This window comes from Ornithorhynchus anatinus, chromosome 15, assembly GCF_004115215.2.
Source record: "Ornithorhynchus anatinus isolate Pmale09 chromosome 15, mOrnAna1.pri.v4, whole genome shotgun sequence".
Lineage (NCBI taxonomy): Eukaryota > Metazoa > Chordata > Mammalia > Monotremata > Ornithorhynchidae > Ornithorhynchus > Ornithorhynchus anatinus.
Window position 1 is genome coordinate 4576767 of NC_041742.1, and position 27724 is coordinate 4604490.

Genomic DNA, 27724 nt, shown 5'->3' on the forward strand with positions numbered 1-27724 from the left:
AAAATCTTCATGATTGGACCAAGACTTGCTTGATGTTTTGTGGATTAAGTCCATCAAACTAATCTCTTCTAGCTCCACTCAGCTTTAAGACAGCCAGGTGTTAAAAGCCCCTCACTTCTAAGTGCCGTATATATAAAAGAGCTCTTCTTTACAGAGGGTTTGCCTGCCTTCTTGGATGGCCTATGAAAAATTAAATGAGAGGGAGTCTAGTGAACAGTAATTTACATCAACGGGGGAATGGAGGACAGATGCAGTGGAGACAGTCAATCCCCACATTTGCAGGGGGCAAACCCGTATTCATTCCCCCCAAATCGATCAATCGTATTTATTGAGGATTTACAGTGTGCAGAGCACTGTATTAAGTACATGGCATACAGAATTGGTAGATATGTTCCCTGCCCAAAATGAGCAAATCCCTAGCCCGGATCCCTTTTAACTCAAACCAAAAGGGAAGGGCCAACCATCAGATTTGGTGGAACAGATTTGGGGAAGCAGTGTGGCTCAGTGGAAAGAGCCTGGACTTCGGAGTCAGAGGTCATGAGTTCGACTCCCGGCTCTGCCACTAGTCAGCTGTGTGACTGTGGGCAAGTCACTTAACTTCTCTGTGTCTCAGTTACCTCATCTGTAAAATGGGGATTAACTGTGAGCCTCACGTGGGACAACCTGATGACCCTGTATCTACCCCAGCGCTTAGAACAGTGCTCTGCACATAGTAAGCGCTTAACAAATACCAACATTATTATTAACTATATGGGGACTAAGATTGTTTTGTCCTGAAGACTGAGGACCCAGGTTCATCCACTGCTACGAGAATTTGTTGCCATCATGATTCCCTCTTCCTTCATCCTCCACTACCTCACAGTCAACCCAGAATCAACAGTATAAATACCTGTATTTTGGAGGAAAGACTTGATTGATTGTGGGTCGTTGTCAGGCTGATTCACTTATATCTCCTGAAGTTAAACTTTATTTTGAAGGGGTTTTCGAGGCAACTCCCAGAAGTCAACAGAGATCATTGAAGTGAAGGAGGAAGTGCTCCTTAGTGGACTAAGCACAGCCCTTATGTGAGGGTTTGCACTGCTCTGCTGTTGGACAGCTTCATGTCTCCATTTTCATTAGTCACAGGATCCGTTAGTATGGCAAACTCTGCGTTGACTGAACAGAAAACATTTCCCAACTGCTTAAAAAAGTCTTACAGACTGTTGAGACGATTCAGGCATTTCTCTCAGAAGGGCATATATTTAGTACATGAATCAGACGTGCCCCCGGACATGGTTATCGATTGTTTGACTTCTCTTTCCCAACCTGTAGAAAAACTTGCTTTACAACCAAGGCAAGTGGCCAGAGTAATCCATAGCACAGTGAATGGTAACATGGTTTGGGCAACAAGCCAAGTCAGGGAAAAACTCTGTTTTAGGATAGAACCAGTGTCCATGGATGAAAAACAACAATCTGGATTGAAAACCTGTCATCAAGAGGCCTGCTAAAAAGGGAGTGCAGATGACTGAGGAGAAAGAGAAGGGAGATGTTCACGGTTTGAGGAAAGCTCTGGGTCTAGGAAAGAGCAAGCAGCATCCAGTCCATTTTAACCACACAGAAAGAGGTCAAGATTCATTCATTCAATCGTATTTATTGAGCACTTACTGTGTGCAGAGCACTCTACTAAGCACTTTGAAAGTACAATTGGGCATCAGATAGAGACTATCCCCACCCAACAATGGGCTCACAATCTAGAAGATGGGCTCACAGCCTAGAACTGATGGTATTTGTTAAGCACTTACTGTGTGCCAAGCACAGTTCTAAGCACTGGGGTAGATACAAGATAATCGGGTTCAACACAGTCCCTGTCCCAGGTGAGGCTCAGAATCTTAATCCTCATTTTACAGATAAGGTAACTGAGGCACAGAGAAGTGAGGACACACAGCAGACAAGTGGCAGAACCGGGATTCAAACTCATGACCTTCTAACTCCTAAGCCCGGTCTCTAACCACTAAGCCATGCTTCTGAACTTCTCATTTCAATTATAGGATTATTACGCCTAGATTTCTTTCCTTATTTACATAAGATCTTCCAGAGTGCTAGAACCTGCTAGTAAGAGCACTCGAGTGTCCTATTAGGGTCTGATGGGGGCTCAGAATGGATCCTAGGTCAGGATCAGCCGAGCCCATAAAAAAGGCAGGAAGGGCTCAGACTGGGGGCTTTTGGAGACAACCTTGCTTTAGGAAATGCAACACCCCCAATTAGATCGACCAATCCCACCCTCCAGGCCTAAGGCCTGCTGTTGGACTGGGCTTGTCTCGGCTCCACTTCCTCGGCTCAGCTCAGGTTATTGCTGTTTCAGGATCAAGGATGGGTGGGTCTATGTTCAGAGAGGTGAAACCTTGGCTTTACATTTTGTACCTTAGACATTTTAATCTTAAAACCACAATCTGGTTTCTATATGAGCTCATAGGGAAGACTGACTTAGACAAATGGGCATGGACAGTGTTTTCTTACAGCAGCTCTTGGGTTCTCTCCTTTGCCCAAACTCATAACAGCAGAGAGGCAAGATAACCTGGCCGGCTACCTGGCCAGGTCCATCAGTCACGCTCTTCCAAACGGTGCTCACCAGCTTCTGGAAAATTCCTCAAGGCAGTGAATCTCTGGGGGACAATCCAAGGTCTAAGCCAGCCAACCCTTTCCCACCTCCCAAAGTCTCACCCTGGCAACATTCCCTCTGAAAAACAGAGGCGCTGATTAACGTAAACTCCTTGTGGACAGGAATCATGCCTCTTTTGTATTCTCCCAAATGCATCCAACCATCAATCAATGGCATTTATTGATAATACGGTCCAGTGGTCGATTCGTAATAAATACTGTCCATTGGTTGATTCCAGGATTGGAAGTGAGCCTCACTTCCCCCACGTCGCGTAACTATGAACTGCCTGGGTTTCTCCACCCCACCAAGCCAAACTCGGAGGAGGGTGTCCGATGGGGACAGCTAGCCTGAAGAAGAATTTGCCAGTAAACATTTTGCTTGCCTTGCCTCTTAATCAATTTTTATTATCCTTAAGATTTAAGCCTGTTTACTCAGGACAAATAAGCCTTATTCTGAATGATATGACAGTTTTGTTTCTTCATTTTTTTAAAATATGCAGCTAATCTAAGTCAAAAATAATTGGAGGAAGAGGGAAGCTCTGACAATAGATATTGGGTAGATCCCTGGTCTTCTGACAAAGACCCAGTCCAGTGATGCGGGATGGGACTTGGCAAGCATTTAATGTCTTAGATGAGAGACTAGCATATAATCTTTTAACTAGTGACCGAAAAATGAAGAGCCAAGAGGATTCTCCGGGGATTCAAACCTGTGGTTTCAGGAAGCCTTAGTGACTAATTTCAGGAGTGAAGAACACCTTGTGCGTAATCACTCTGCCATTAGAGCAAGAAATAATTCATTCCAGGCAAGTCCAGTAATAGAAAATCATTTAGTTTGTTTAACTCTCTGTCGATTTCCTGATGGAGTGGGATATGGCAAGCTGTGGGTTGAAAATGTTTTGTCTTTAATTACATGACTGGCCTAAATGCTTCCGGTAGTACTGAGGGCTAGGTGAAAAGCACTGGTGAATCACACCTGAGTGTATACACTTGCATGCACAGTGACACGCAGATATGCTCAGAATAACTAGATTTATGACTTCAAGGAACCCAGTCATCAGAAAGAAATAAAATTTTTCTTCGGTATAATTGATTTTTGGCAGTTTTTGCCAGGTGGAAAACCACTTGAGAAGCAGCGTGGCTTAGTGGAAAGAGCCCGGGCTTGAGAGACAGAGATCGTGAGTTCTAATTCCGCCTCCACAACTTATCAGCTGTGTGACTTTGGGCAAGTCACTTAACTTCTCTGTGCCTCAGTTATCTTATCTGTAAATTATAATAATGGTGGTATTTGTTAAGCGCGTACTCTGTGCAAAGCAGTGTACTAAGCGCTGGGGGGATACAAGGTGATCAGGTTGTCCCACATGGGGCTCACAGTTTTTAACCCCCATTTTACAGATGAGGTAACTGAGGCACAGAGAAGTTAAGTGACTTGCCCACAGTCACACAGCAGGCAAGCGTCAGAGCTGGGATTAGAACCCATGACCTCTAACTCCCAAGCCCGGGCTCTTTCCACTGAGCCACGAAGGGATTATGACTGTGAGCCCCAAGTGGGACACCCTGATTACCCTGTATCCACCCCAGCGCTTCGAACAGTGCTTGGCACATAGTAAGGGCTTAACCAATATTACCATTATATCATAGTAAACGCATCACTTTTAATTATTCATAGCTATTTCCTGGAAGAAAAATTTATGTGACACGCATATGTTCGTACATTTCCTTGTTGCTGCGAAGTAAACTAAATAAGCCATTTCTCTTGCATCAGTGTGGCTAACGAGATATTAATGGTAGCTCGTGTAGTACGTAACACTCGCATTTTCATTTGAGTTTGGAAAGATAAGTGTGGAGAGAGGGCAGCGAGGATCGAATCCCTCTTTTGAGTCCAAGAGAAGTAGCACATGTGACCATCTGTTAGTATGGATGGCCTGAAGTATCTACGATTGCAGAAACCAGGGGAACTTCTTCAGCCAACTTTCTCGGGTGAATCTTAACAATGACAAAAAGCTTGTGAATCTTAGGATCGGGCAGGACACAAAATGCAGGGCCTTGTCTGCCATCTGGTGATGATTATGGGGAACGACTTCAGCAATTCAGGAGGCCAAACGGGAGATTTGCTCACTCCAGTTTTCTGCTACACTTTCTGCGTGAAATCCCAGCGCATTCGGGCAGTTGAAAACTGAGAAGAAGAGGCAGCTGAACTAGCATTGGGTCTGTTCAAGACCAGAACCAGCCCGGCTTAGTGGATGGAGCACGGGCCTAGAAGTCAGAAGGACCTGGGTTCCAGTCCCCGCTCGGCCACGTATCTGCTGGGTGACCTTGGACAAGTCACTTAAACTTCTCTAGGCCTCAGTTCCCTCATTTGTAAGGATGGGGATTAAAAGTGTGAGCCCCATGTGGGATAGGGGCTGCGTCCAAGCTGAATGGCCTGTATCCACTCCAGCGCTTAGAACAGTGCTTGGTGCATAGTAAGCACTTAATACCATAATTATTATTATTAGAATTGTGAAGAAGGGAAACATAGCCCCAGGCTGGAAAGGGAGCACTTTTTCCCAGCTCTGGGCTGCCTCCTGCAGCGTGACTGATAAACCAAAGATTCCAGGAAGCAAACAGCAAAATGACCTTCCCAACCACCCTTATTTTAGAGATTTTCAACGATCATCCAAAATCCAAAAGAAGATAAAAAAGCACTCTCCATCTCTCCCCATCCCCTAGTCTGTGGGGGTTCCTCAACCCAGGAAAAAAAGTCACGATACTTATTCCCCTTGTTTTTATCAGGATCACTGCTTCCATCTTAAATAAAGGGGGAAGGGGGAAATGCTTTATAAAGGAGGGGGGCATGTGAAAGAGAGAGAGAGAATGAGAGATGGACAGGTGGACAGAGACATGAAAGGGAAGGGAGAGGGCAATTCTGGGTAGTGGGGAATCTCAGTCCACAGATTCAGTTAGGCAGGGTGAGGGGTTGGGGAGGTGAGGGTTGTTAGTGCAGGTCACTGTAGTAAGCACTGGGAAAGAATACACAGGTGGGAATTAGAATGTTGGTATTTGTTAAGCGCTTACTATGTGCAGAGCACTGTTCTAAGCGCTGGGGTAGACACAGGGGAATCAGGTTGTCCCCCGTGAGGCTCCCAGTCTTAATCCCCATTTTATAGATGAGGTAACTGAGGCACAGAGAAGTTAAGTGACTTGCCCACAGTCACACAGCTGACAAGTGCCATGGACCTTGTCTCTTGAGGGGCTCACAATCTATGGTGGGAGGGAGATGGGAGAAATAAAGAGGAGAGGGCTGTTTCTAGTAGATTTATAAGGTTTGTGGGGGAGAGGGAAGATAGGGGGTTCAGGGAACCCCCTCTCACGTGACTCCTAGCCAGTGACTGGTGCCAATCTCCAGGATCCTCATTCAGAACCAGGAGCCCAAGCCCTAGTGCCCTTAGGTCCTAGCACTCCCCTCTGCCATATCCCTTTTGAACATTTGACTGTTTGGTACTAACAAACCAGGAAAATTGCCACAGGTGCTGGGGGACAGGTTCTGGATGGAAACCAGGTCAGGGAGTAAGAGAAAGGGCCCCATTGCTGGGGACTTATGGGGAGTAAAACAGGAACAGTATTTGTGGGGGGGGGGAAATGGGGGCTGTGGATGAAAAATGAGGTGAGAAGGTGAGCAGATGACATTTTCCTGAACAGTGCACACTTACCTGTCCCTCAGTGGAGAGCAAGAAACGTTCTACGCTCTGCCTCTCAATCCCCAACCTAAATCGACTTGACTTTGACATGTTAAATAGGGATTTCTGTCATTGCAACACATTCAGCCGGTTTCATCCATCTCGGAAAATGGCCTTTGGTCTCTCTGCAAACGTCCAGGGTTCAAACAGTTCTGCAATCACAAAAGCAAAGGCAATTTCGATCTGCAGTCTATAAGTTGATTTGTATTGGCAGAGGTCCTAATGGATCTTAGAGACAACTTTATAAACATTGTTGAATGTTTAATTTTATGGTCAAAGTCTGCACCTGCAAAATAAACAAAGAAAAACTCGTGGTGCAATTGGGTTCCGGGAACGGAAGGTATGAGACCCAGAGGCAGCCAGAGATGGGAGACCCAATCTCAGCACCAGGGAACATAACCGTTCTAAGCAAATTATGTGTTCATTTGAAATCAATGACAAGAATCTGAGCTGAAAACGCCTGTTTTCAATTCATGGACAGTTGGATTCATTACTAGCTGTTCCTTGCCCCTCCCCATGGCCTGGACTCCAGGGACAGTGTGAGGCCACCAAGATGGCAGTGGGAGGGGGCGAGGGATTGCATGGAGAGATGGACACGTCCAGTGCTCCAAGAAACAAAGACCAACTTTTGTGTCTCTCTCAGTCTCGATTGTTGGCACTAGTCTAGAGCCAAAAATACACATGCAAATTCGTAAGTGCACAGTTAGTATTGCCATAACATGGGATTTTCACTAGATGTTTTCGCTAGAATTTTGGTCGGGAAATAGGGAATGTTCATCTGAAAAGGAGAGCCGCTACTGATACGCTAAGTACCCTCATCGACACTGTCGACCACCCCCTTCTGGAAGCATTACCCAACCTTGGCTTCATTGACATTGTCCCCTTCTGGTTCTCCTCCTATCTCTCTGGCTGCTCATTCTCAGCCTTTTTCGTGGGCTCCTCCTCTGCCTCTCAGCCCCTAACTGTGGTGGGCCCTCAACGTTCACTTCTGGATCCCTTGCTATTCTCCATCTACATCCGCTCCCTTGGAGAACTCATTCGCTCCCAAGGCTTCAAATGCCACCTCTGTGCAGATGACACCCAAATCTACATCTCAAGCCCTGATCTCTCTTCCTTTTTGCAGCCTCACATTTCCTCCTGCCTTCAAGACATCTTTACTTGGATGTCCTCCCATCGCCTCAAAGTTAATATGTCTAAAACAGAACTTCTTATCTTCCTACCCAACCCCTGTGCACCCCCTGACTTTCCCATCACTGAAGAGGCACCACCATCCTTCCTGTCATGCAAGCCCATAACTTTGAGTTATCCTTGACTCCTTTCTCTCTTTCAACTAACATATTCAATCCATCACTAAATCCTGTTGGTTCCACCTTCACTTCATCACTAAAATCCATCCTTTTCTCTTCATCCAAACCACTAGCATGTTAATCCAATCAGCAAAGAATAGTGGATAGAGCATGGGCTTGGGGGTCAGAAGGTCATGGGTTTTAATCCTGACTCCACTTGTCTGCTGTGTGACCTTGGGCAAGTCACGTCACTTCTTTGGGTCTCGGTTACCTCATCTGTAAAATGGGGATCGAGACTGTGAGCCCCATGTGGGACAGGCACTGTGTCCAACCAAATTTGCTTGTAATCACCCCAGTGCTTAGTAAAGTGCCTGGCACATAGTGAGCATTTAACAGATACCATTATTGTTACTATTATTATCCTATTCCACCTTGACTACTGCAGCAGCCTCTCTGCTTGCCTCTCAGCCTCCTGTCTCTCTGCCCTCCAGTACATACTTCACTCTGTTGCCCAGATCATTTTTCTACAAAAACGTTCAGGCCACATTTCCCCCCACGTTAAGAAACCCCAGGGGTTGCCCATGCAACTCCGCATCAAACAGAAACTCCTTACCATTGGCTTTAGAGCAGTCAATCACCTTGCCTCCTCCTACTTCACCTCACTAGTCTCCTACTACAACCCAGCTGGCACACTTCTTTCCTTTAATGCTAACCTTTTCACTGTACCTTGATCTCATCTATCTCGCTGCTGACCTCTCGCCCACGTCCTGCCTCTGCACTGGAAAGCCCCCCCTCATATCCGACAGGCAATTACTCTCCCCTCTTTCAAAGTCTTCTTGAAGGCAGGTCCCCTCCAAGAGGTCTTCCCTGTCCTTTCCTCTTCCACTCCCTCTGTGTCACCCTGACTTGCTCCCTTATTCATCCCCCCCACCCCAAAGCACTTATATACATATCTGTAATTTCTTTATTTCTATTAATATGTCCCCCCTCTAGACTGTAAGCTTGTTGAGGGCGGAAAGTGTGTCTGTTTATTGCTGTACTGTATTCTCTCAAGCGCATAGTACAGTGCTCTCGGACAGTAAATGCTCAGTGAATATGACTGACTGAGGGATGGACAAGTCTACTGCTCCAAGAGGCAAGGAGTGACTTTGGTGTCTCTCTCAGTCTAGATGTTGGCACTAGTCTAGAGCCAAAAAAACACAAGCACATTCATAAGTACATAGTTTTGCCATAACATGGTGTCTTCACTATATGTCTTTGCTAGAACTTTGGTAGAGAATTAGGGAATATTTGTCTAACACAAGAGCCTCTCAGATACGGTAAGTACCCTCATCAAAGGAAATGGTTTGTGCCTATGCATGAGGCTTCAGATCTGATGAGTGTTCTGGCCCAAGTTTACCTTCACGTGGGGTTTTGCAAGAATGCAAAGTCCGTATTTTAGTAGAATGGGGTAAATATGCAAACAGTGCTGGAGGTTGTGACAAGAGACCGAAAGTCTAGTTTTAAAAGACGCTTCCCAACCTTTGGGAGGTTCTTCCAAATCAACAGGTTACGAGTTCACTGAAAGTCCTTGATACCATAATTCAAGGTCGTTATGTGTATATTTCTGCACCCTAGAGGCATCCTACAAGAAGACATGAAAATGATTTTGAACTAGAGTACAGTCACCCAGCCACACAGTCCAATGATGCAAAAATGGATGAGGAAATCAAATCAAAACAGAAACGGAGTGTGGTGGCAGCCTGGTAACAGGGTTCAATCCAACCTCTATGGTCAGTCGTGAGAACCAGATCAGTCAATTGATCAGTGGTATTCACTGAGCACTTGCAAGGTGCAGAGCACTGTACTAAGCACTTGGGAGAGTACATTGCAACCTAGATGACCCTACAACACCACAGCTGGGCTCTCGATCTGTCCCTTCAGTGTCACTTAGGACTATTTCAAAGGTAATATGGGGATTAAGACTGTGAGCCTCATGTGGGATACGGATTATCTCCAATCTGATTAGCTTGTATCTACCCCAGAGTTTAGTACAATACCTGGTATAGTAAGCGCTGAACCAATCAATACAATGAGAAAAAAAAAGGGCTACACAACATCAAGTGGCAAGTCAGGATAAACAAACAAACACGATGTCCTTAAAGTCAGTCTTGTAGCACTGAAGCCCTGCTTGGCTCTACAGAGCTTCTCTGGGATGGGACATGTGAGGAGAATGGACACCTAGCAGCTGTTGAATGACAAGGAGGGCAGGAGGGGAAGCAGGAGGGGAAGCAGGAGGGGAAGGTGCAACCAAAAATGAAGGGGACAGAAGAAAATTTGTCAGACCCAATAAAATAAAGTGTCAGGTAATGTGGAATTGAAAATTGGGCAACCACTGTGGCAGCTAGACCAAAATACTGTGCTGAGATTAAAAAAGCAGGGAACCTTTTGCAGCTGAAGCTCTGGGAGGATTGTAAAACTGAGACAAAGAGAGAAGACAGTTCCAAGCACAGCAGAGAGCAGAATTTATGTGCGCATGGAGGGGTTGGAACTGTGGGCCCCAGATTACCTTTATCAGCCACGTGTGCACTCACAGGTAAACCACATTATCAGTGCCATCATCTTTGAATATAATTATTATTACTGTTGTATTTATCAAGTAGGGTGATGAAAAGAATAGAAGGAAACCACAATGGAAAATGAGATGCTCCAACACTAGGAACCTGGAATGTCTGAGAAGGGTTCTGGGAAATTGTTGTAGAGTTTTCCAAGGCTGGAATAGAGTAATGAAGTGACTTGGGAAAGAACAAAAGCATTTTTTCAGTGATTCTGCTAAGGGACCCATCACCACCACTACTCAGATGCCCGACTTAAAGTCTGACCTGGAAAGAGATGGAGGGAGGTGGGGAAAATCAATCAATCAATCAATCGTAATTACTGATCACTTACTGTGTGCAGTGCACTGTTCTAAGCACTTGGGAGGGTTTGATATAACAGAGTTGGCAGACACATTCCCTGCCCACAGATGCTTCAAGGTCACTCTCCAGAGATTTTGCAATGAAATACACTGCAAATGGTTAGGGGTACTATGTATCTGAGTTCCTTTCAAGCCGTGAAGTTTTATCTTATATTTGCAGGGAGCAGAGTAAACCCTAATAGTTAATGTTTAAGCATGCTTCTGCCTGAGCCTTCCTTTTAAACCCAGGAGAATCACTTTCCATGCTCAACTGCAAGCCATCCACCATGGTTCCTAAGGTGCTATTCCTTTTTGGGAGTTTTCTCTGCCATTTGGCTTTTGCAGGACGGAGTAAGTACCTTTTGCCTTTCTAATAATAAATTACATCCACAACTAATCCCAGGTACAGGTTGTGACCACTGAGTAAAGTGGAAAATCGAGACAACTATCTGGATTATTCAGACTCAAAAATTTGCTCTAAATATCCAAGTTAAATTGAGTCAAAGGTTATTGTTTTAAAAATGATCTCAATTCACCACCTTATTGGCCTAGAAGACCTGGGCACTTTGTGTTTGTTAAAGGAAGTGTGTTAGATAATTCTCTCTCTCCATTTCAGTTTGTCCTAAACCACAGGAGGTACCTTTTGCCACAGTGGAGCCATTGAAAGCTTTCTATGAGCCAGGCGATGTAATTGTGTACACCTGTAAGGCTGGCTATTCGATGCTTGGGCAAGTAAGGAAGTACACCTGTCCTCTCACTGGGTTGTGGCCAGTCAATACCGTCAAATGTCTACGTAAGTCAACTCATCCTCTCATACGGATTTTAAGCAAAGTCTCAGGCTCTTCTGGGAATGCTCAGAGCTAGTAGTTTCTGATAGGCGGGAGGGGTGGAAGGAGTAAGAATTTGGGGAAGGATGATCAGTCAATTAGTAATATTTACTGAACATCTACTGAGTGCAAAGCATTGTACAAACTGCTGTGTGAGTAATTGCTGATGCAAGATATGTATTCCTGTCTTGAGGAGTCAGTCTAATAATATTAATAATAATAATGGTATTTGTTAAGCACTTATTATGTGCCAGACACTGTTCTAAGTGCTGGGGTGGATACAAGATAATCGTGTTGGACATAGTTTCTGTATCACATAGAGCTCACAGTCTTAATCCCATTTTACAGATGAGAGAAATGAGGCCCAGAGAAGTTAAGTGACTTGCCCCAGGTCACACAGCAGACAAGTGGTGGAGCTGGGATTAGAACCCATGACCTTCTGACTCCCCGGCCCGTGCTCTATCTGCTAGGCCATGCTACTTCTTATGGGGGAGCAAGGACATGGGAAGAGGGAGCAAGGACAAGTAGTAGTTGCGAAAGGAGAGGCAAGGGCAGGGATTTGGAGCTTGTGTGATTGGTAAAGAAACCTTGGCTACGGGACACCAAGGGAAGTGAAAACAGGATAAAACATGATAAGACTCTCTGAAATTTAGCCCATTTCTAAATGGTTCTTGTCAGATTAAGGGTTGAGGGCCATTGTGCTAGCATTTTGAAACTGTGCTTAATAGATTCGAAGAAAATCAATTACCTAAGATACTTGGAACTGAGGGAGGTAGTTCAAATAATTGAAACTTCTGATAACCAGAGATGAATTTGGCTCTCTCAGGTAGATATGCCCAAATTAATTGATTAATCCAAGTTTTTTTTGGATGACCTTCCCAAGCCTCGGCTCACATAACCATCCAGTTTGGCTAGCCAAGGTTCTGACAATTGGCCTTTTCTCTAGACTGTAAACTCCTTGCAAGCAGAGATTATATTTTGGTGCTATTGATGCCTGTCTAGTTGTTTTGTTTTGTTGTCTGTCTCCCCCTTCTAGACTTTGAGCCTGTTGTTGGGTAGAGATTGTCTCTATCTGTTGCTGAATTGTACTTTCCAAGTGCTTAGTAAAGTGCTCTGCACACAGTAAGCGCTCAGTAAATATGACTGACTGAATGAATGAATGATGTCTACCAAAAATCTATTGCACTGTACACTCCCAAGCACTTAGTACACACTATGCACACTATGCACACAGTAAGTATTTAATAAATATCACTGATTGATTGAAATGTGACAGCTTTCCTCCATCTTGGTTGCATCTCTAAAATTAAAGGTGGATTCCACCATTCTTCTCAAGTTTATTAAAGAGTAATTCTGTCCATAACAGTTACAATTGACTAATATTTTCAATGGATCTCTCTCTTTATGTTGGGGAGAGCACAGACAATATGCACAAAAACTTTGCCTCCTCCCAAATTCTCTCCTTAGACTGACACACACTTAAGTCAAGGACCATTGTCCTCTGTGCTTGCCTGAAATACATAAGGGGCAGGGAAGCGGTTCATGGGAAGCACCTACTGAGGGTCCATTCCATTGCAGAATATCATGGTCAGGTCCCTGACTGGGGCTACTCCATCAGTCAATCAATCAGTCATATTTATTTCACTTTTACAAAGGGCAGAAATTCCTCAGTGTGGATAAACTTGGGCCAGAGTAGCATAACAGCATCAAAATCCTGCCAAGCGTAGGTTTACACAGTTTAAATCTTCATCTCCGTGTAGCCCCGACTGGGCCCCCGGGTTCATTTATATTCATTGTTTATTAGCCAGAGGCTGAAATGGACTTATCTATTACCGGATTGCCATAGAAAATGCCATAAATAAATATTCTCTTTAAATCACAGCCAAAGTATGTCCCTTCATTGGACGCTTGGAAAACGGATCTGTTCGTTACACAACATTTGAATACCCGAATACTCTGACCTTTGCCTGTAACCCAGGGTAAGAAATGTCTGTGGAATGAGGCAGGTCACCAGAATACCACCTTAATGCAGGGTTCTCCTAGTGCAGGAAAAGCCATTAGGCTCCTCGCACTAATAGTGGCAGTGGGAGTGGGTGGACCAGCCTTAAAAGAATCAGTCACTTAGCTAACTATACTGATATCAGGATCCTAGGTGGGGGACTGGGGTGAGAAGGAAATGAAGCATTTTAATTCTAATATTTCCCTATCTGAGTGGTCTTCTTCCTCATGTTGAGGATTGGCACTAAGGAAGATTTTCCTCTAGAAAAATCTTCTCATAAAAATACATTTTGCCTCACGCCGTCAGGCCTTTAAGCGTCTAATGTGGGCAGCAGTGGGGTAGAACCTGTAGGCTAAATTAGCGTTGGTGGGCTCAGGTTCTCTGTGGCTTTATTTACTGCAAGAGGGCATTAAGAGGGTATTCCTGGGAGCCTTGCTTCATTTCCACCATAGGGAAGTTGTGGGAAGTGGCATCCAGGGTGTTCAGGATTACCGACACCCATATATCTTCAGTAAACTAAAGTTAAAGTGAGAGAAATAAAGGCATTCACCAGTAAGTGTGTTATTCAAATGATTGTGTCAGGGTAGTCACGGTTCTGGGTTCTTTGCTCTGTCCAGCAGTCTACTATTCCTGCTCTTCAGTGGATCCGTTCATAATGGGGGATTGTGCTTATTCTATTCTGAGTGGTTAAGAGAATCCTTGTGTGCCTCCTTAGGCATGGGAACAATCTTTGGCTGAAAAGTGCTCTAAAAGAACACGAAGTGGGATATAGCTAATGCAAAAGAATGATTGGGGAGGGCAACCATGCTTTCAGTGGACCTGGAAGCCATTTCAGGGTTCTGTCATGGACAAATGATCTCAGCATTGAAAGGAACAATTCCCATTATTTCAGATATGTTCTTAATGGAACTAACTCCGTCCAGTGCCTGGAGGATGGGAAATGGAGTAAGAAACTGCCGGTTTGTGATCGTAAGTGTGCATTTACCTCTAACTGGGAAAATGATTGCAGTCAGTAGCCTTTATCATTTAGGTCCAGCTTCACTAGGAAAGCCAAGCGAAGAATTGAGGCAATTATTCATGGCATTAAGATAGAGCAGGTCTTACATGACCAGTTTTATAATCGACTAATAATTCACTCGAAACTCTCTGAATTCCTTTCGGACCCTGCTTTCATATCTGTTCAAAAGTAATATTCATCAGTGTGTTAAACTAGAGCTGCAATTCAAAGCATCCTCTCTTTGTGGAAAGATGCCAACAAACTGGGATTTCAGCTACCCGGTATTCAGATAACTGGGACCACGGTGGCATTTTCCCAAGGTGCATCAGCCTATCAGAGAGAGAAGCATTGTGGCTTAGTGGATAGAGTCTGGGCCTGGGAGTCAAAAGGACCTATGTTCTAATCCCGGCTCCACCACATGTCTGCTGTATGACCTTGGACAAGCCACTTAACTTCTCTGTGCCTCAATTACCTCAACTGTAAAATGGGGATTAAAAGTGTGAGCCCAATGTGGGACAGGGACCGTGTCCAGCATGATTAATTTGTGTCTACCCCATTGCTTAATACAGTCCTTGGCACATAGTAAGCACTTAACAAGTACCCTAGTATTATTATTATTATCAGTCTAGCATCACTTCATCAGGTGGCCAGGAGGGGGGCCCCATGCTTGGAACACTGAAACACTGTTACCACAGAGAAGCAGAGTGCCCTGAATTTCTCCTAGTTGCATCCTCTAGAGGGTTCACTGCTGCGATGCGTTACAGCATTTTATGACCTTATGGCACTATGATATTTTGACTCAAAAATCTGCCCCTGAAGTTCTCAGGATCTCCATTTTTTCTTTTTTATGGTTTTCATTAAGCCCTTACAATGCACCAGGCACCGTACTTAGCGTGTACTTAGTAGATACAAGATAATCAGGTTGCACACAGTCCCCATCCCATGTGAGGCTCACGGTCTTAATCCGCATATTTCAGATGAGGAAACTGAGGCCCCGAGAAGTGAAGCGACTTGCCCAGGGTCACAGAGCAGATAGGTGGCAGAGCCGGGATTAGATCCCAAGTCCTTCTGACTCACAGGCCCGGGTTCTATCCACGACACCATGCCACTTCTGGTTCTTCCTTGGCTTTGCACTATTAACCCCATCTGGGGAAGCTACTTCTTTCAGGAAGCTGGGCCTGACTACAGACTTGATTAATAGGGTTTTGATTCCCTCAGCAGCTCAGGGTTCAGACCACCCCATGAGCGGCACCCACAGGAAGCACACCCCTAAAAACACCCCTTAAACAAGTCTCGTGCATATTGGTGGCACAGGATACTGGTCATTCTTTTGCTGGTGTGGCAACAGCAATGCTCGATGACCAAAGATGTGTGAGAAGCCCTCTCTTGGAAGGCCCTGCTCACCCAAAATAGGGGAGAGGCTGGAGAAGTTGCCTTAATCAATACCGGCTTCACCACAGTCAAATCTGGCTCCGTCTGGTGAAGTTTTACCCTGTGGTGAAATAACAAAGGGAAAATCAGTGACTATCCCAAAGTGCAGATATGATTTCAGGGAATGCGGGTTCCATGTTGGTCTTACTAGGTACAGCGACACACACACGTTGACACACTGTCAGTAATGTCATCTTTGAAAACAACAGATAGCTATATGTCAGGGCAGGACAGAACTAAGGGAGTCAAGGAAGAAGTTTGGGGTGGGGGTCATGGAGTGAGGAAACAGGAAAGTCTGAGACAGAGAGTAAGGAGAAGTGGTAGTCCAATGAGCCGAACTTTCTCGGCACAGCATTCATTTTAAGCACTAGGCTTAATTACTCTACAGTGTCCTTTTCAAAACAATGTGAGAAGATGGAGATCTTGGAAGCTTGGTCCTTATTTTCAATGACTCAATTTAATTAGAAAAAGCAATTTAAAACTTTTTCAGAGACACAACGGAGCAGTGTTTTATAGGTTTTTTTGCAATTGATATGATCACTATTGACTGTTGAGGTTTTATTTAGATGATCCAAATAACCTATTAAAATAATGCTCCCTCATTCTCAACTCCTAATAGCCAATACCCAAGTATCCAAAATGTGGAGTGAAAACAAACATTCCAGAAGAACTAACTGTATTCATGTAAAATGATGATGCTCTTTTTTTTACAGCAATAACTTGTCCTCCACCCACCACACCCAATTTTGCAAAAGTTAGCTATTACAAACCATCAGCTACAAACGACTCCATCTATAAAGATGAGGTAGTCTTTGAATGCTTGCCACCTTATGCAATGTTTGGAAATGCTACAATCAGATGCACGGAACATGGAAATTGGACGGAACTACCTGAATGCAGAGGTAAGTGCAGTGATTAGCCATGACTATTACTTTGGGAGACCCAGAGGTTTCCTTAAAGTTAATATTGAAAATCCATCTGAATAGAATATTTTAATTTGTTGTTGGCATTCATTTCATTTAGAAACTAATGTTTCTACAGTTTTATATAGTTCTATAGTTTTATAGTTCTATAGTTATGGAAACTATAAACTATTGTTTCATTTAGAAACTATAAAAAGTTAAATATTTTCAAAGACACTAAATAGCTTGTCTCTAATTCCGGCTTTCATTTAGACTATTTCTGTGCCTGCTGAGTAAACAAGTAGATAAATGTTAGCACTTGTTCTATTGATCATTCTTCAGACAGATGGGAATCGTATTGAGAGGCTTTTAATAGAACTCTATTGTGTCATACTTTCACAAGTGCTTAAACAGTGCTCTGCACACTGTAAGCACTCAACAAGTACCATAGATTGATAGGTTGAAATACAGTGCTAGATTTCCTAGGGTCTCTTCTCTGCTGACTCTCCCTGCCAAAGAGAGCTTCTGCTGACTTGAGCACAGAGGTGGCTTTTAGGATAACTAACCTGGGCTTCAAGGATCCACATGTAGAAGCTCCATGTTCTGGACTCCACTTCCAATTTTTAGCTTTGGCCAAATAGGAATCTAATCAACTGCATTGGCATCCTCACTAGTCCTCCTGTCATCAGTCTCTCCCCTCTCCAAGCTACACTTTCCTCTGTGGTTCTAAAACCACTATTTTGTACACATCTCCCCTCTTCTCACAACCACCGTTTTGCACACATCTCCCCTCCTCTCACAAAGTCTTCATTGCTTACACCTTCCTCTCTGCATTAAGTTGAAACTGCTAATCATTGTCTTTAAGGCATTCAATCAACTCTCTTCCTCCTACTCATCCATTCTCTTATTCCAATATAGCCCATTCCATCCTCTTCATTCCTCTCAAGCAAACCTACTCGCCTAGTCACTCATCGTAGTTTTGGTCTCTCGTTCGTTACCTTTCCTGGCCTGGAACTCCCTCCACTCATCCAATCCGCCAGACAACAACTTTCCCCATCTTCAAAACCCTGTAGCATACTTTTCTTAATACATGTTACTCACTCAAAACCCAACAGACGTGAAGTGTCCATTTCCAACAAGACCGGACAATGGGTATGTGAACTATCCTAAAAAAGTAGCACTTGGTTACAAGGACAAAGCCACATATGGCTGCCACAGTACCTACACCTTGGATGGACCAGAAACAGTAGAATGTGGAAAGACAGGAACTTGGTCTGCTCAACCAACTTGTAAAGGTATGAAAACATAGTTTGTATCTTGGGAATTCTCTGTATTTTCCTGAAGGAAGGTTTGCATTTCTTTGTACTGTGAGTGCTTTTCACAGACGCCTTTTCCAAGGCATTTCATTGGAACAACCTATCTGAAATTTCCTTCAAATTTCAAAATGCATAAAGGCAGCTATATGCTGTGGGCACTGATTCTAGGGGTTGGACTGTATGGATTGAAAGCTGGACTAGTCCAGTTATTCTGGACAATGGAGAATCCCTGGCCCTCAATGTTACTGTGTCAGCTGAAATGAATTTCTTAATACATTTAAACATCAATCTTTTGCTTTTCAGCATCTTGTAAAGTCTCTGTTAAAAAAGCAACAGTGCTGTACAAGGGAAATAGGGTGAAGATCCAGGAACAATTTAAGAACGGCATGTCCCATGGTGAACATGTGGCTTTCTTCTGTAAAAATAAGGAGAAGAAATGTAGCTACACAGTGGAAGCTCAGTGCGTAGATGGAATTTTTAAAGTTCCCGATTGTTTTAAAGGTAGGTTCAAAACTTTATCTTTACAGGCTTAAAAATTGAATGTTGAGAGTACTGATTTCAAATTGCCCAAAATATAATGAATTAAGATTACTATCAAGATTTCTAAATTAAGAAATTCACTGATAGATCATTAGAGAAGAGTGTGGCTGAGTGGAACGAGCACGGGCCTGGGAGTCAGAAAAACCTGGGGTTTCTAATCCCAGCTCCACCACTTGTCTGCTGTGGGACCTTGGTTGAGTCACTTCACCTCTCTGCACCTCTGGTACCTCATCTGTAAATTGGGGATTAAGAATGTGAGTCCCATATGGAACTGATTTTCTTATATCTACCCCAGTGTTTAGTACAGTGCCTGGCACATAATGAATACCATTAGAAAAAAAACTAGGATATAGGATCTTACAGTGTTGGTGTTCCCTAAGATACGTTGTTCTAAAAGCTCAGTAATCTGCCCTCAAACAGTGCAGTTAAAATCCCACTGAATTAAATGGTGCTGTTCAGTTATGTCCAATATGTGATGAAAGCTCAGGCCTGCTTAAACTGACAGTCACAACTACTTGAAAAAAACCAGGCAATAAAGTAAGAATTGGAATAAAAATTTCAAGGTTGTCAAAGCCTTCATACTACATTTACATTGGTTACCTATCTTCACTGACATCAGACAGGAGCATCATGCTTATTGAGAAAATGAAAATTTGGTGGACTTGTCTAAAATTTTGCAATGATTTCAAAATTTTGCACTGCCCTTGCACTTGGATTTGCACCCTTTATTCACCACTTACTCAGTCTCAGCCTCATAGCATTTACGTACACTGTCATCATTTCTGCTCGATTTCTTTTAATGGTATTTCCATGTGCCAATTACTGTACTAAGCACTGGGGTGAATCAGTTTGGATACAGCCCATGTCTCACATGTGGTCCACAGTTTTAATCCCCATTTTATAGACGTCAGTCAGGCAGTCAACCATATTTATTGAATGCTTACTGTGTGCACAGCACTGTACTAAGCTCTTGGGAGAGTACAATATAACAGTATAACAGACACATTCCCTGCCCACCCGTGAAGTGACTTGCCCAAGGTCACACAGCAGACAAGTAGTGGAACAGGGATAAGAACCCCAGGTCCTTCTGACTCCCATGGCAATGCTCGATCCCCTGGGTCATGCTGCTTCTCTGTTTCTAGGCCAGAAGCCTCAAATCTCCTATTTTACAAGCTTTGGGGTTCACTAGGTATTTCTCATCTTTTCATGCTATAGCAGCTTTTATTCACTTCATTTGTCTATTCAAATTCAGGGAAACTGAACCTCACATGCACTGAATTCCATTTATTAGAGTTGAATGTCTCAATAAAGCACCTATTTTTTTTCTCCTCTTTAAACAGAACACAGTTCTTTAGCTTTCTGGAAGACGGACGCATGGGATGTACCACTTTGCAGCTAATACTCCTTCTGAACTCAAAACGAAGGATGTTGATACTTGCATCTGTGGGTGATGTCTATCGCTAAATTAATGCAGAGATGGGAAATAGATAAACAGTATGACCCATTGCAGATTGTTCTTCACAGTAGTTGCTTTCCTTCGTTAAGTGATTCAAGCACAGTATTTGAGTTACCAACATTTTCCTGATGGACAAATCTGAGGTCCATTTTAGGCAACCAAAGGTTAAATGGAACATTTTAGTTCTTTCTCGTCCGTATTATTAGCCTGCCTACCAAGTGCCATATTTTTATCATAATTCCACATCTTTCTGCATAATAAAACCTTTCTTAATTGGGTATTTTCTTGTGATTTCTTTAGTATAATTTAAAAAAATGTAAGTAGTCTTTGAAATGCTCATTTTTCCAGACAACGGAACATGCAGGCCACAACTTTGAGAAGGAAGGGCTTTCAACCGCATTGAATTTTTCAGCTGATGCAGTGATTTTAGGTAAAGAATCTACTTACCAAAATGGGAACTCATGCTGTCAACTTCCACATCTCTTAGGATTGGCTTCCCTTTAAGCCTTCCCACGAGGCCCAGAATTTTATATTCTACCCATCACTGAATGGGATTTTACTGAGCACTTAGAATTAAGTGCTTGGGAGAGCACAACACAACAGAGTTGATAGCCACATTCTCTTTATAACGGCATTCAGGCACCCCATAGCCTCTTGTTACACACCCAGGTCTGGTTGTTTGTATCTAGGAACTCTGTCTCATATTCCCAGAGGTGGATGAGAACCAAGCATGTTTCCCCCCTCCTCAAGAAACTCCAATGGTTGCCCATCCACCTCCACATCAAACACTCTTCACCATTGGCTTTAAAGCAGTCAATCACCTTGCCCCCTCCTATCTCACCTTGCTGCTCTCCTACTACCACACTTCGCTCCTCTAATGCTAACCTTCTCACTTTACCTCGAGCTTGTCTATCTCCCCGCCGACCCCTCACCCACGGGCTGCCTCTAGCCGGGAACACCCTCTCTCTTCATAGCCCTCAGACAGTTACTATCCCCACCTTCAAAGCCTTAGGGAAGGCCCATCTCCTCCCAGAGGCCTTCCCCCATTAAGCCCTCATTTCCTCTTCTCCCACTCCCTTCTGCATTGCCCTTGCACTTGGATTTGCACCCTTTATTCACCACTTACTCAGTCTCAGCCTCATAGCATTTACGTATACTGTCATCATTTCTTTATTTACATTAATAAACGAGAAGCAGTATGGCTTAGTGGCAAGAGCACGGGCTTGGGAGTCAGAGGACATGGGTTCTAATCCCGCCTCCTTCACTTGACTGCTGTGTGACCTTGGGCAAGTCACTTCACTTCTCTGGGCCTCAGTTACCTCATCTGGAAAATACGGATTAAAACTGTGAGTTCCACGTGGGACAACCTGATTACACTGTATCTACCCCAGCGCTTAGAACAGTGTTTGGCACATAGTAAATGCTTAACAAATACCATAATCATTATTATTATTATTAATAATATCTGTCTTCCCCTCTAGACTGTTAGCTCACTGTGGGCTGGGTACGTAACAACCAACTCTGCTATATTTTACTCTTCCAAGTATAGAATATTTTACCAATATGAGGGGGAATTTAAAAGAGAGGTAAAACCCTTGATCTCTGCCCTCCTGGAATTTGTAACTGAATGGTGAAGATAAATTGAGGAAGAAGAAATAAGAAGTAGTTTAGAGTGTAAGACTGAATAATAACAAAAGTGAGTAAATAGTGATGGACAGTTTACTTCAGGTAGATAGTCTGAATTATTACAGATTGTCTATACAATCTGTGCTAGAATGGAAACACATCATCTTTACATCTACAGTGCCTGCCATTTTGTTGAGGCCACTTGTTTATATTTAGGAGAAAAACCAGAAATACAATGTAACAACAAGTTGCCTTATTTGTGAGAGTGGTTGTTTTGTGATTTAATAAATAAATTATAATCCATGATTTATGAAGTTGTGGACTGTAGCTTGGAAACTGCATAATTTCCCCACTCCTTGTGAATGATTTTAATAAGAGGATTACTCTGATTTTTCTTTCTAATGTGTTTACATAATAATAATAATACTTAGTATTTATAAATCGCCTTCCATCTGACAAGCTCAAGGCCAGGAGGGTATTTTGCTATAATGATACAAAGTATCTTCATAACCCAGCATGATGAAGCAATTTGAATGCAGGTCGATTATCTTGTTTGTCGGATTATGTGTTAACAAGTATCATGCCAGACCCATCACTGGTTTGGAAACAATATATTGAAGAAAAAATCTGAGTTGAAAATATGGAGACCCCTGCAGGACACAGACCATGTATAATTCCCAGCAGTGTATTCTTTCCCAGAATTTAATGCAAGTGCTTTGCATGAGTGCTTAATGCTATTACTTCTACTACTACTACTAAATATCTCCTAAATTAAGAAAGGTTCATATTTCTTTTATATCTGTCAGAGATTTCTAGATAAATAAAATATTCAAAAATGCAATGGGAAATAAAGTCATGTCATGATTTCCCGGTGATATAGGCAGGAAATGTGACTGTTTATTGTTGTATTGTACTCTCCCAAGCATTTAGTATGGTCTAAGTACTAAATTTAGCACACTGCAAGTGCTCAATAAATATGACTGACGGAATGAGTGAATATAACTAAGACAAGAGTCTGTCAGAAAGAAAGCCCTCCCTATTTTTAAGTTTTTTAAATTATCCATCAGTATATAGTGAAAAAGTCATTCGGAAGCACATGAATTTCCTACCTCTATTCTCGAAATGAGACCCTTTAAATAGGGCTTCCTAGCCTCATTTACAAAGGAAGACTGTTGAATGGGATCGATACACAGAATAGAATGTGGTTATTTCCTTTCTGCAGAAAGCTATGGATTCTTGGATCTACCATGTATAATCACAACTGTCAAGCATCTTTAGAGTGACTGAGAAAATGGATAGGTATGGGAGATTCAAGTGTAACAACAGAAATGTGTTCATTGGCTATTAGTGAAAGACGAAGGAGATAAAAATTTAAAGACATTTTGGGTACTTCTACATTTTAGGAAACATTTGTGGCATGAATTAGAATAAATGAAATGAAAAACAAAGAAAACAAATATTGTTATTTTAGTGCCTCCTTTCCTTCAAAGTCATCCAAATCAAAGGAATAAAAGATTTAATTTCCACTCATTTTCAGGTAATCTAACAAATAGGAGAATGAGTTAAAAATGGAGAAGCAATGTGGCCTAGAGGAAGGAGCTTGGGGCTAGCAATCAGAGAAACTGAATTCTAATCCTGATTCTGCTACCTGCTGTGTGACTTTGGGCAAGTGACTTCACTATTCTGTGCCTCAATTTCCTCATTTGTTCTTCCTATTCTCCTTCCTATTTAAACAGTGAGCGCAAGGGGAAACAGGGACTACGTCTCACCTGATTCTCTTGTACTTAACCCAGCACCTCCTCCAGAACTGGGGATGTAGTAAGCACTTAACAAATAACACCAATAATATTATTATTGCTACTACTACTAATGATAATAACGATAATGAGATGCTATATCTGTCACTCAGTAAAGACACATTTTCACATTTTTGAAAAACTATACTCAGGAGTAGTCTAAGAGTCATCTAAGGAAAGTTCTCAATAAGTGGAATTCTCACCAGATTCTACATTTTCCCGATAAAGTAAATGACATACATTTTACCCTATCCATAAGTATTTCCTCTATTATTTTATTTGGAGGTCAAAAGAATAAAGTAGGATCCAGAAATGGTGTAGATTAGTTTGCAATTCTTGCTGTAGACCTCGAGTAAGTGATCAGCATCTGCCCTGCCTCTTCTTCCCACAAAGTGGCAACCAAATTCACCTGGTGCAATTCACAGCAGTGTTGCAGCACTGCCACAACAGAGGGCTGAGAAGTAAATTGGCCAGCCAGAAGAGCCTCTCCCAGGCTAAGGGATCTCCTGGGTCTTCATTCTTCTCTCAGCCCTTGCCTTAACTACTGCTTCCTCTGGTCTGGCTTTGATTTCTGCACTTACTACCAAAACTATGGCCTTCCCACTGCTGCTGTCATTTGATGTGGTCTTTGAGTATAAAATAGAAGGGCTCTCTTGAGAAACATGATCTCCTTAGAAGGTTTACATTTAAATGGAGCTCTGTATTCGTAGTTGTCCTTCACTTGGGAAGAAAATACTCTTGGAAGTGACACTTATCTTGGCTTATAGATCTAGCTGTAAAGGCCTCATCTTCACCTATGAACACAGTCACAGACACAAAGGTTGTCACTGGTGTGGGATGGTTTCCTTCTTGCATCTCCTGCTCCTGTGTCATTGTTGCATGGGAGTAAATTGTGCTATATTGCAGATTATTAAAAAAAAGGGCTAGTCAATGCTTTTGTCAAAAATTAATTTAACACAAAAAATTTTTCACTATTTAGACCATGAGCCCCAAGAGAGACAGTGATTGAGAGAAACTTGACCCCACTGCTCAGAACAGTGCCTGACATAGCACTTAAATACAACAACAACAATTTGTCCAATATTTTTCAGAAAAAAGTCTGAAAAAACACATTGCACAGACTTACTTTTTTTTTTTAGTTGCCAAGCAGCTTACACAGGAGGCTCTATCTGCTAGATAGCTTGTGATTTGGTCCGGAACAGTAACAGGATCAGAAGCTTCTGATAATGAAATCCACAGAGTATTTAAAGCACTTAAACTGATAAAATTCTTGATTACATGAAATGCGAGCCAGGATTCATTTTAGCTCTTTTCCCCAGCAGACGGATCTAAGCGAAATAGTCACTTTTCCATATAATAAAATCTCATTCTGCTCTGAGCTGGGGCTTTCATATTACTTCTGAAAATGAACCTCAGGTTTTTTTGTTTGCTTGTTTATGGATTTTCTTGTGATGAACTGATGCACAGCTGAACCGATCTTTGAGGCAGATCAGATAGAGGAGAAACATAGAGAACAATATCAACATCATTACATGGTGTTCAATAAGCTCTCAAAAGGATTTGACACCATCAGTAAGCCTAGGTGTTTCCCCAAACTAAAAGAGTTGGGGTGCCCTGAAAAACTGATCATGATGCTAAGATTACTCCATGAAGATATGGCTAGTGATCTCCAATTTGGAGGGATCTTTTCTGATCCCTTCCTCATTTGGCAGCCCTCTCACTTGTTCCCTTTATTTATTCCTCTCCCAGCCCCACAGCACTTATTTACATAGCTGTAATTTACTTTACTAATGTCTGTCTCGCCCTCTAGATCATAAGATCGCTGTGAGCAGGGAATGTGCCTGTTTATTGTTATATTGTTCTTTCCTAATTGTTTAGTACAATGCTCTGCACACGGTAAATGATTTATAGATAGTATTGACTGACTTGAATTCTAATCCCAGCTCCACCACTTGTCTGCTATGTCACTTTGAGTAAGTCACATAACTTTCCTGTGCATCGGTTTTCTCATCTGTAAAATGGAGATTAATACTGTGAGTCCCATGCATGTGACAATGGACTGCTTCCAACCCCATTATCTTGTATCTGCCCCAGTGTTTACAGTGCCTGGAGCATAGTAGATCCTTAATAAACACCATTAAAAAATGTGTTATAAGGATTTCTGATGATTCTCCAAATCTTTTGAGTTGAAGGAACAAATGAGAAGGTGTGCATTTTATTCTGACACCAGCTTCCAGATGCTACATTATTCTCTCAAGCATAGCTGTATAGAATTGGTTGAATGAGAATGGGCCTAACTTGGTGCAGACACACTTCCCATCTCTTAGACCCGTGTTCTATCCACTTCACCACACTGCTGCTCATGTTCCTATATGCTGTTGACTGTGTCCTGGAAACACCCATCCAAGGAGACATGTAGATGTTATGGGCAACTTATCCAAATCAATAACTTATCCAAATCCAAATCAGTGAAGTGCAACTGTTCGACAATTCACTTGAAGAAGGCAGAGGTTTTTACTAGTCTGCCCCTGTCAATCTATGTAGTCACAGCTTTCCCTGAGAGTAACACATTGTTCAGTACCACTAGTGAATTCTTTACACTGGATAAGGGGAACGTGGAGAGTTCCCAGTACTCTCCCAGTGTCTACTGTGGGAGAGAGAGTCAGGCAGAGGCCTACCCCCCATTCCTAGCTTGGGCAGTGGCTAGGGAGTGGAAGGCAACCTGCTACAAGTCAAAACTCACCTGTGCTGGGCAGCAGCAGCATGGGAGAGAGTTGAGGGCAGAGTCTCAAGTTTACTGCGTGGAAGGAGGCAATGGTAAACAACTTCCATATTTTTATCAAGAAAACAACAACAGAATTTTGTGCAACTCATCAGTAATAGCACTGGGGAGCTGCTGCTGCCAGGTACTTGTAACCTGCTTTCAACTCTTTTTTTGGGGGGGGGGGGTATTTGTTAAGCGCTTGCTATGTGCCGAGCACGATGTGCCGAGCGCTGGGGGAGACACAAGGGAAACAGGTTGTCCCACGTGGCGCTCACAGTTTTAATTCCCATTTTACAGATGAGGTAACTGAGGCACCGAGAAGTTAAGTGACTTGCCCAGAGTCACACAGCTGACAGGTGGCAGAGCCGGGATGTAGTTATTTACAGCTGGAGGAAGCCAGGCCTAACTTTAAGTAAAATAGTTTATAATACTCAGGTAAGCAATAGAACTAAGAGTTATATTTTATACTTAAGCTTTGCAGTGCTTAATTTTTTTCAATTTAGTGACTTAGGTTCCACCCTATTTACCAACATAGCAACAAGCTGTAGTTTAATAATAGCTTGATCTGATAGTGTACTGATAATTAATTGTACCTGCATGAAGATCTGCATCATACATTATCCAACAAAAAAACAGAGGAAGGAAACCCTCAGTGTTTCTAACGACCTGTCAAGAGAAAGGGTGCTTTCAGGATACTCTTGACAAAACATTGAGTCTGTGGGAGCCATTAACAGCCTAACCAGGACCAGTTCTCACTGAGATTAACTCCAAAATCAAAGAGCTCTTTGCTCAGCAACCTGCAACATTCATGTCCAACTGAGGTTTATGTTTGGGCATGGAGATAACCACATTTGTTACAAGAGATAAGATACCAAAGCTGAGGAGACTTGAGGCTACTTATACCAAAAGCAAGAACTTGCCTGCATCGTGAAAGTCTAGATGGTAACTTTCACATGTCCACAGAACCTCTTAAAACCTCTTAAAAACCTCTTAAAAGGGTCACCTGATCTTCTCTTACTAGAAAGGGCAACAATTCATCAATAATCTCAATGAGATCCACAAGGGTGGAGAGGGAGAGAGAGGGAAGGAGTGGGAGAGAGTTGAAGGAAAAAGGGTAAAATTCATGTGTTGCTCCCGCCTCTGCAATCATCCGTTTTGCAGCCGGTGCAAAAGCAGACGTGACCCCGATGGCATGGCCCACATTGGATTAATGATGCCAGATTTGTTCCCATCACCACAAGTGGGAGGGAATGACACTGATTATGGGTTTCCTGCCACTTCTGAAACCTCTTATTCTAATACTGCTCTAGATTGATTCACTACAGCTTCAGCAGCCATGGTGATTGTCCCAGAGACAGGTGATGTAACCTATGGAAAGGAAGAAGTGAGAGACCAGTTTTCTCTTTCTGCCACTGTCACCATGTATCCTACTGCTACCTATTCCATATCAGATTCAGCCTTTTGCGAGGAAAACACAAAGCAAATTGAAAATTTAA

General features: G+C 42.8%; 1 protein-coding gene and 1 long non-coding RNA gene across 4 annotated transcripts in view; one reads left to right on the forward strand and one right to left on the reverse strand.

Moving 5' to 3' along the window:
• LOC120638848 overlaps positions 1 to 26250 on the reverse strand; it is a 34901-nt gene extending 8651 nt beyond the window's left edge. Inside the window, exons 1-4 of one of the 3 annotated variants that reach the window (XR_005660848.1) lie at positions 26208 to 26250; positions 24591 to 24684; positions 6327 to 6505; positions 890 to 1155 (exon numbers count right to left, since the gene is read on the reverse strand). This is a non-coding gene — a long non-coding RNA (uncharacterized LOC120638848). Of the gene's footprint in view, positions 1 to 889; positions 1156 to 6326; positions 6506 to 8252; positions 8328 to 15801; positions 15885 to 24590; positions 24685 to 26207 lie in introns of those variants that run through there. The other 2 variants (XR_005660849.1, XR_005660850.1) reach the window with 2 other exon arrangements.
• APOH (apolipoprotein H) lies at positions 10816 to 20322 on the forward strand. The gene is made up of 8 exons (XM_007668071.3): positions 10816 to 10925; positions 11191 to 11367; positions 13284 to 13380; positions 14293 to 14369; positions 16542 to 16730; positions 17846 to 18025; positions 18350 to 18547; positions 19927 to 20322. The coding sequence occupies exons 1-8, from the start codon at positions 10838 to 10840 to the stop codon at positions 19983 to 19985; spliced, it is 1065 nt and encodes a 354-aa protein (XP_007666261.1). The 5' UTR covers positions 10816 to 10837; the 3' UTR covers positions 19986 to 20322.
• Positions 26251 to 27724: the final 1474 nt, after the last annotated feature.

Bases quoted from the DNA above. Each gene is read 5' to 3' on its own strand.
- APOH (XM_007668071.3), top strand. From the start codon at position 10,838: ATGCTCAACTGCAAGCCATCCACCATGGTTCCTAAGGTGCTATTCCTT. The intron at 10,926-11,190 runs GTAAGTACCTTT...TCTCCATTTCAG, and splicing joins TTTGGCTTTTGCAGGACGGA to TTTGTCCTAAACCACAGGAG. The intron at 14,370-16,541 runs GTAAGTGTGCAT...TTTTTTTTACAG, and splicing joins GAAACTGCCGGTTTGTGATC to CAATAACTTGTCCTCCACCC.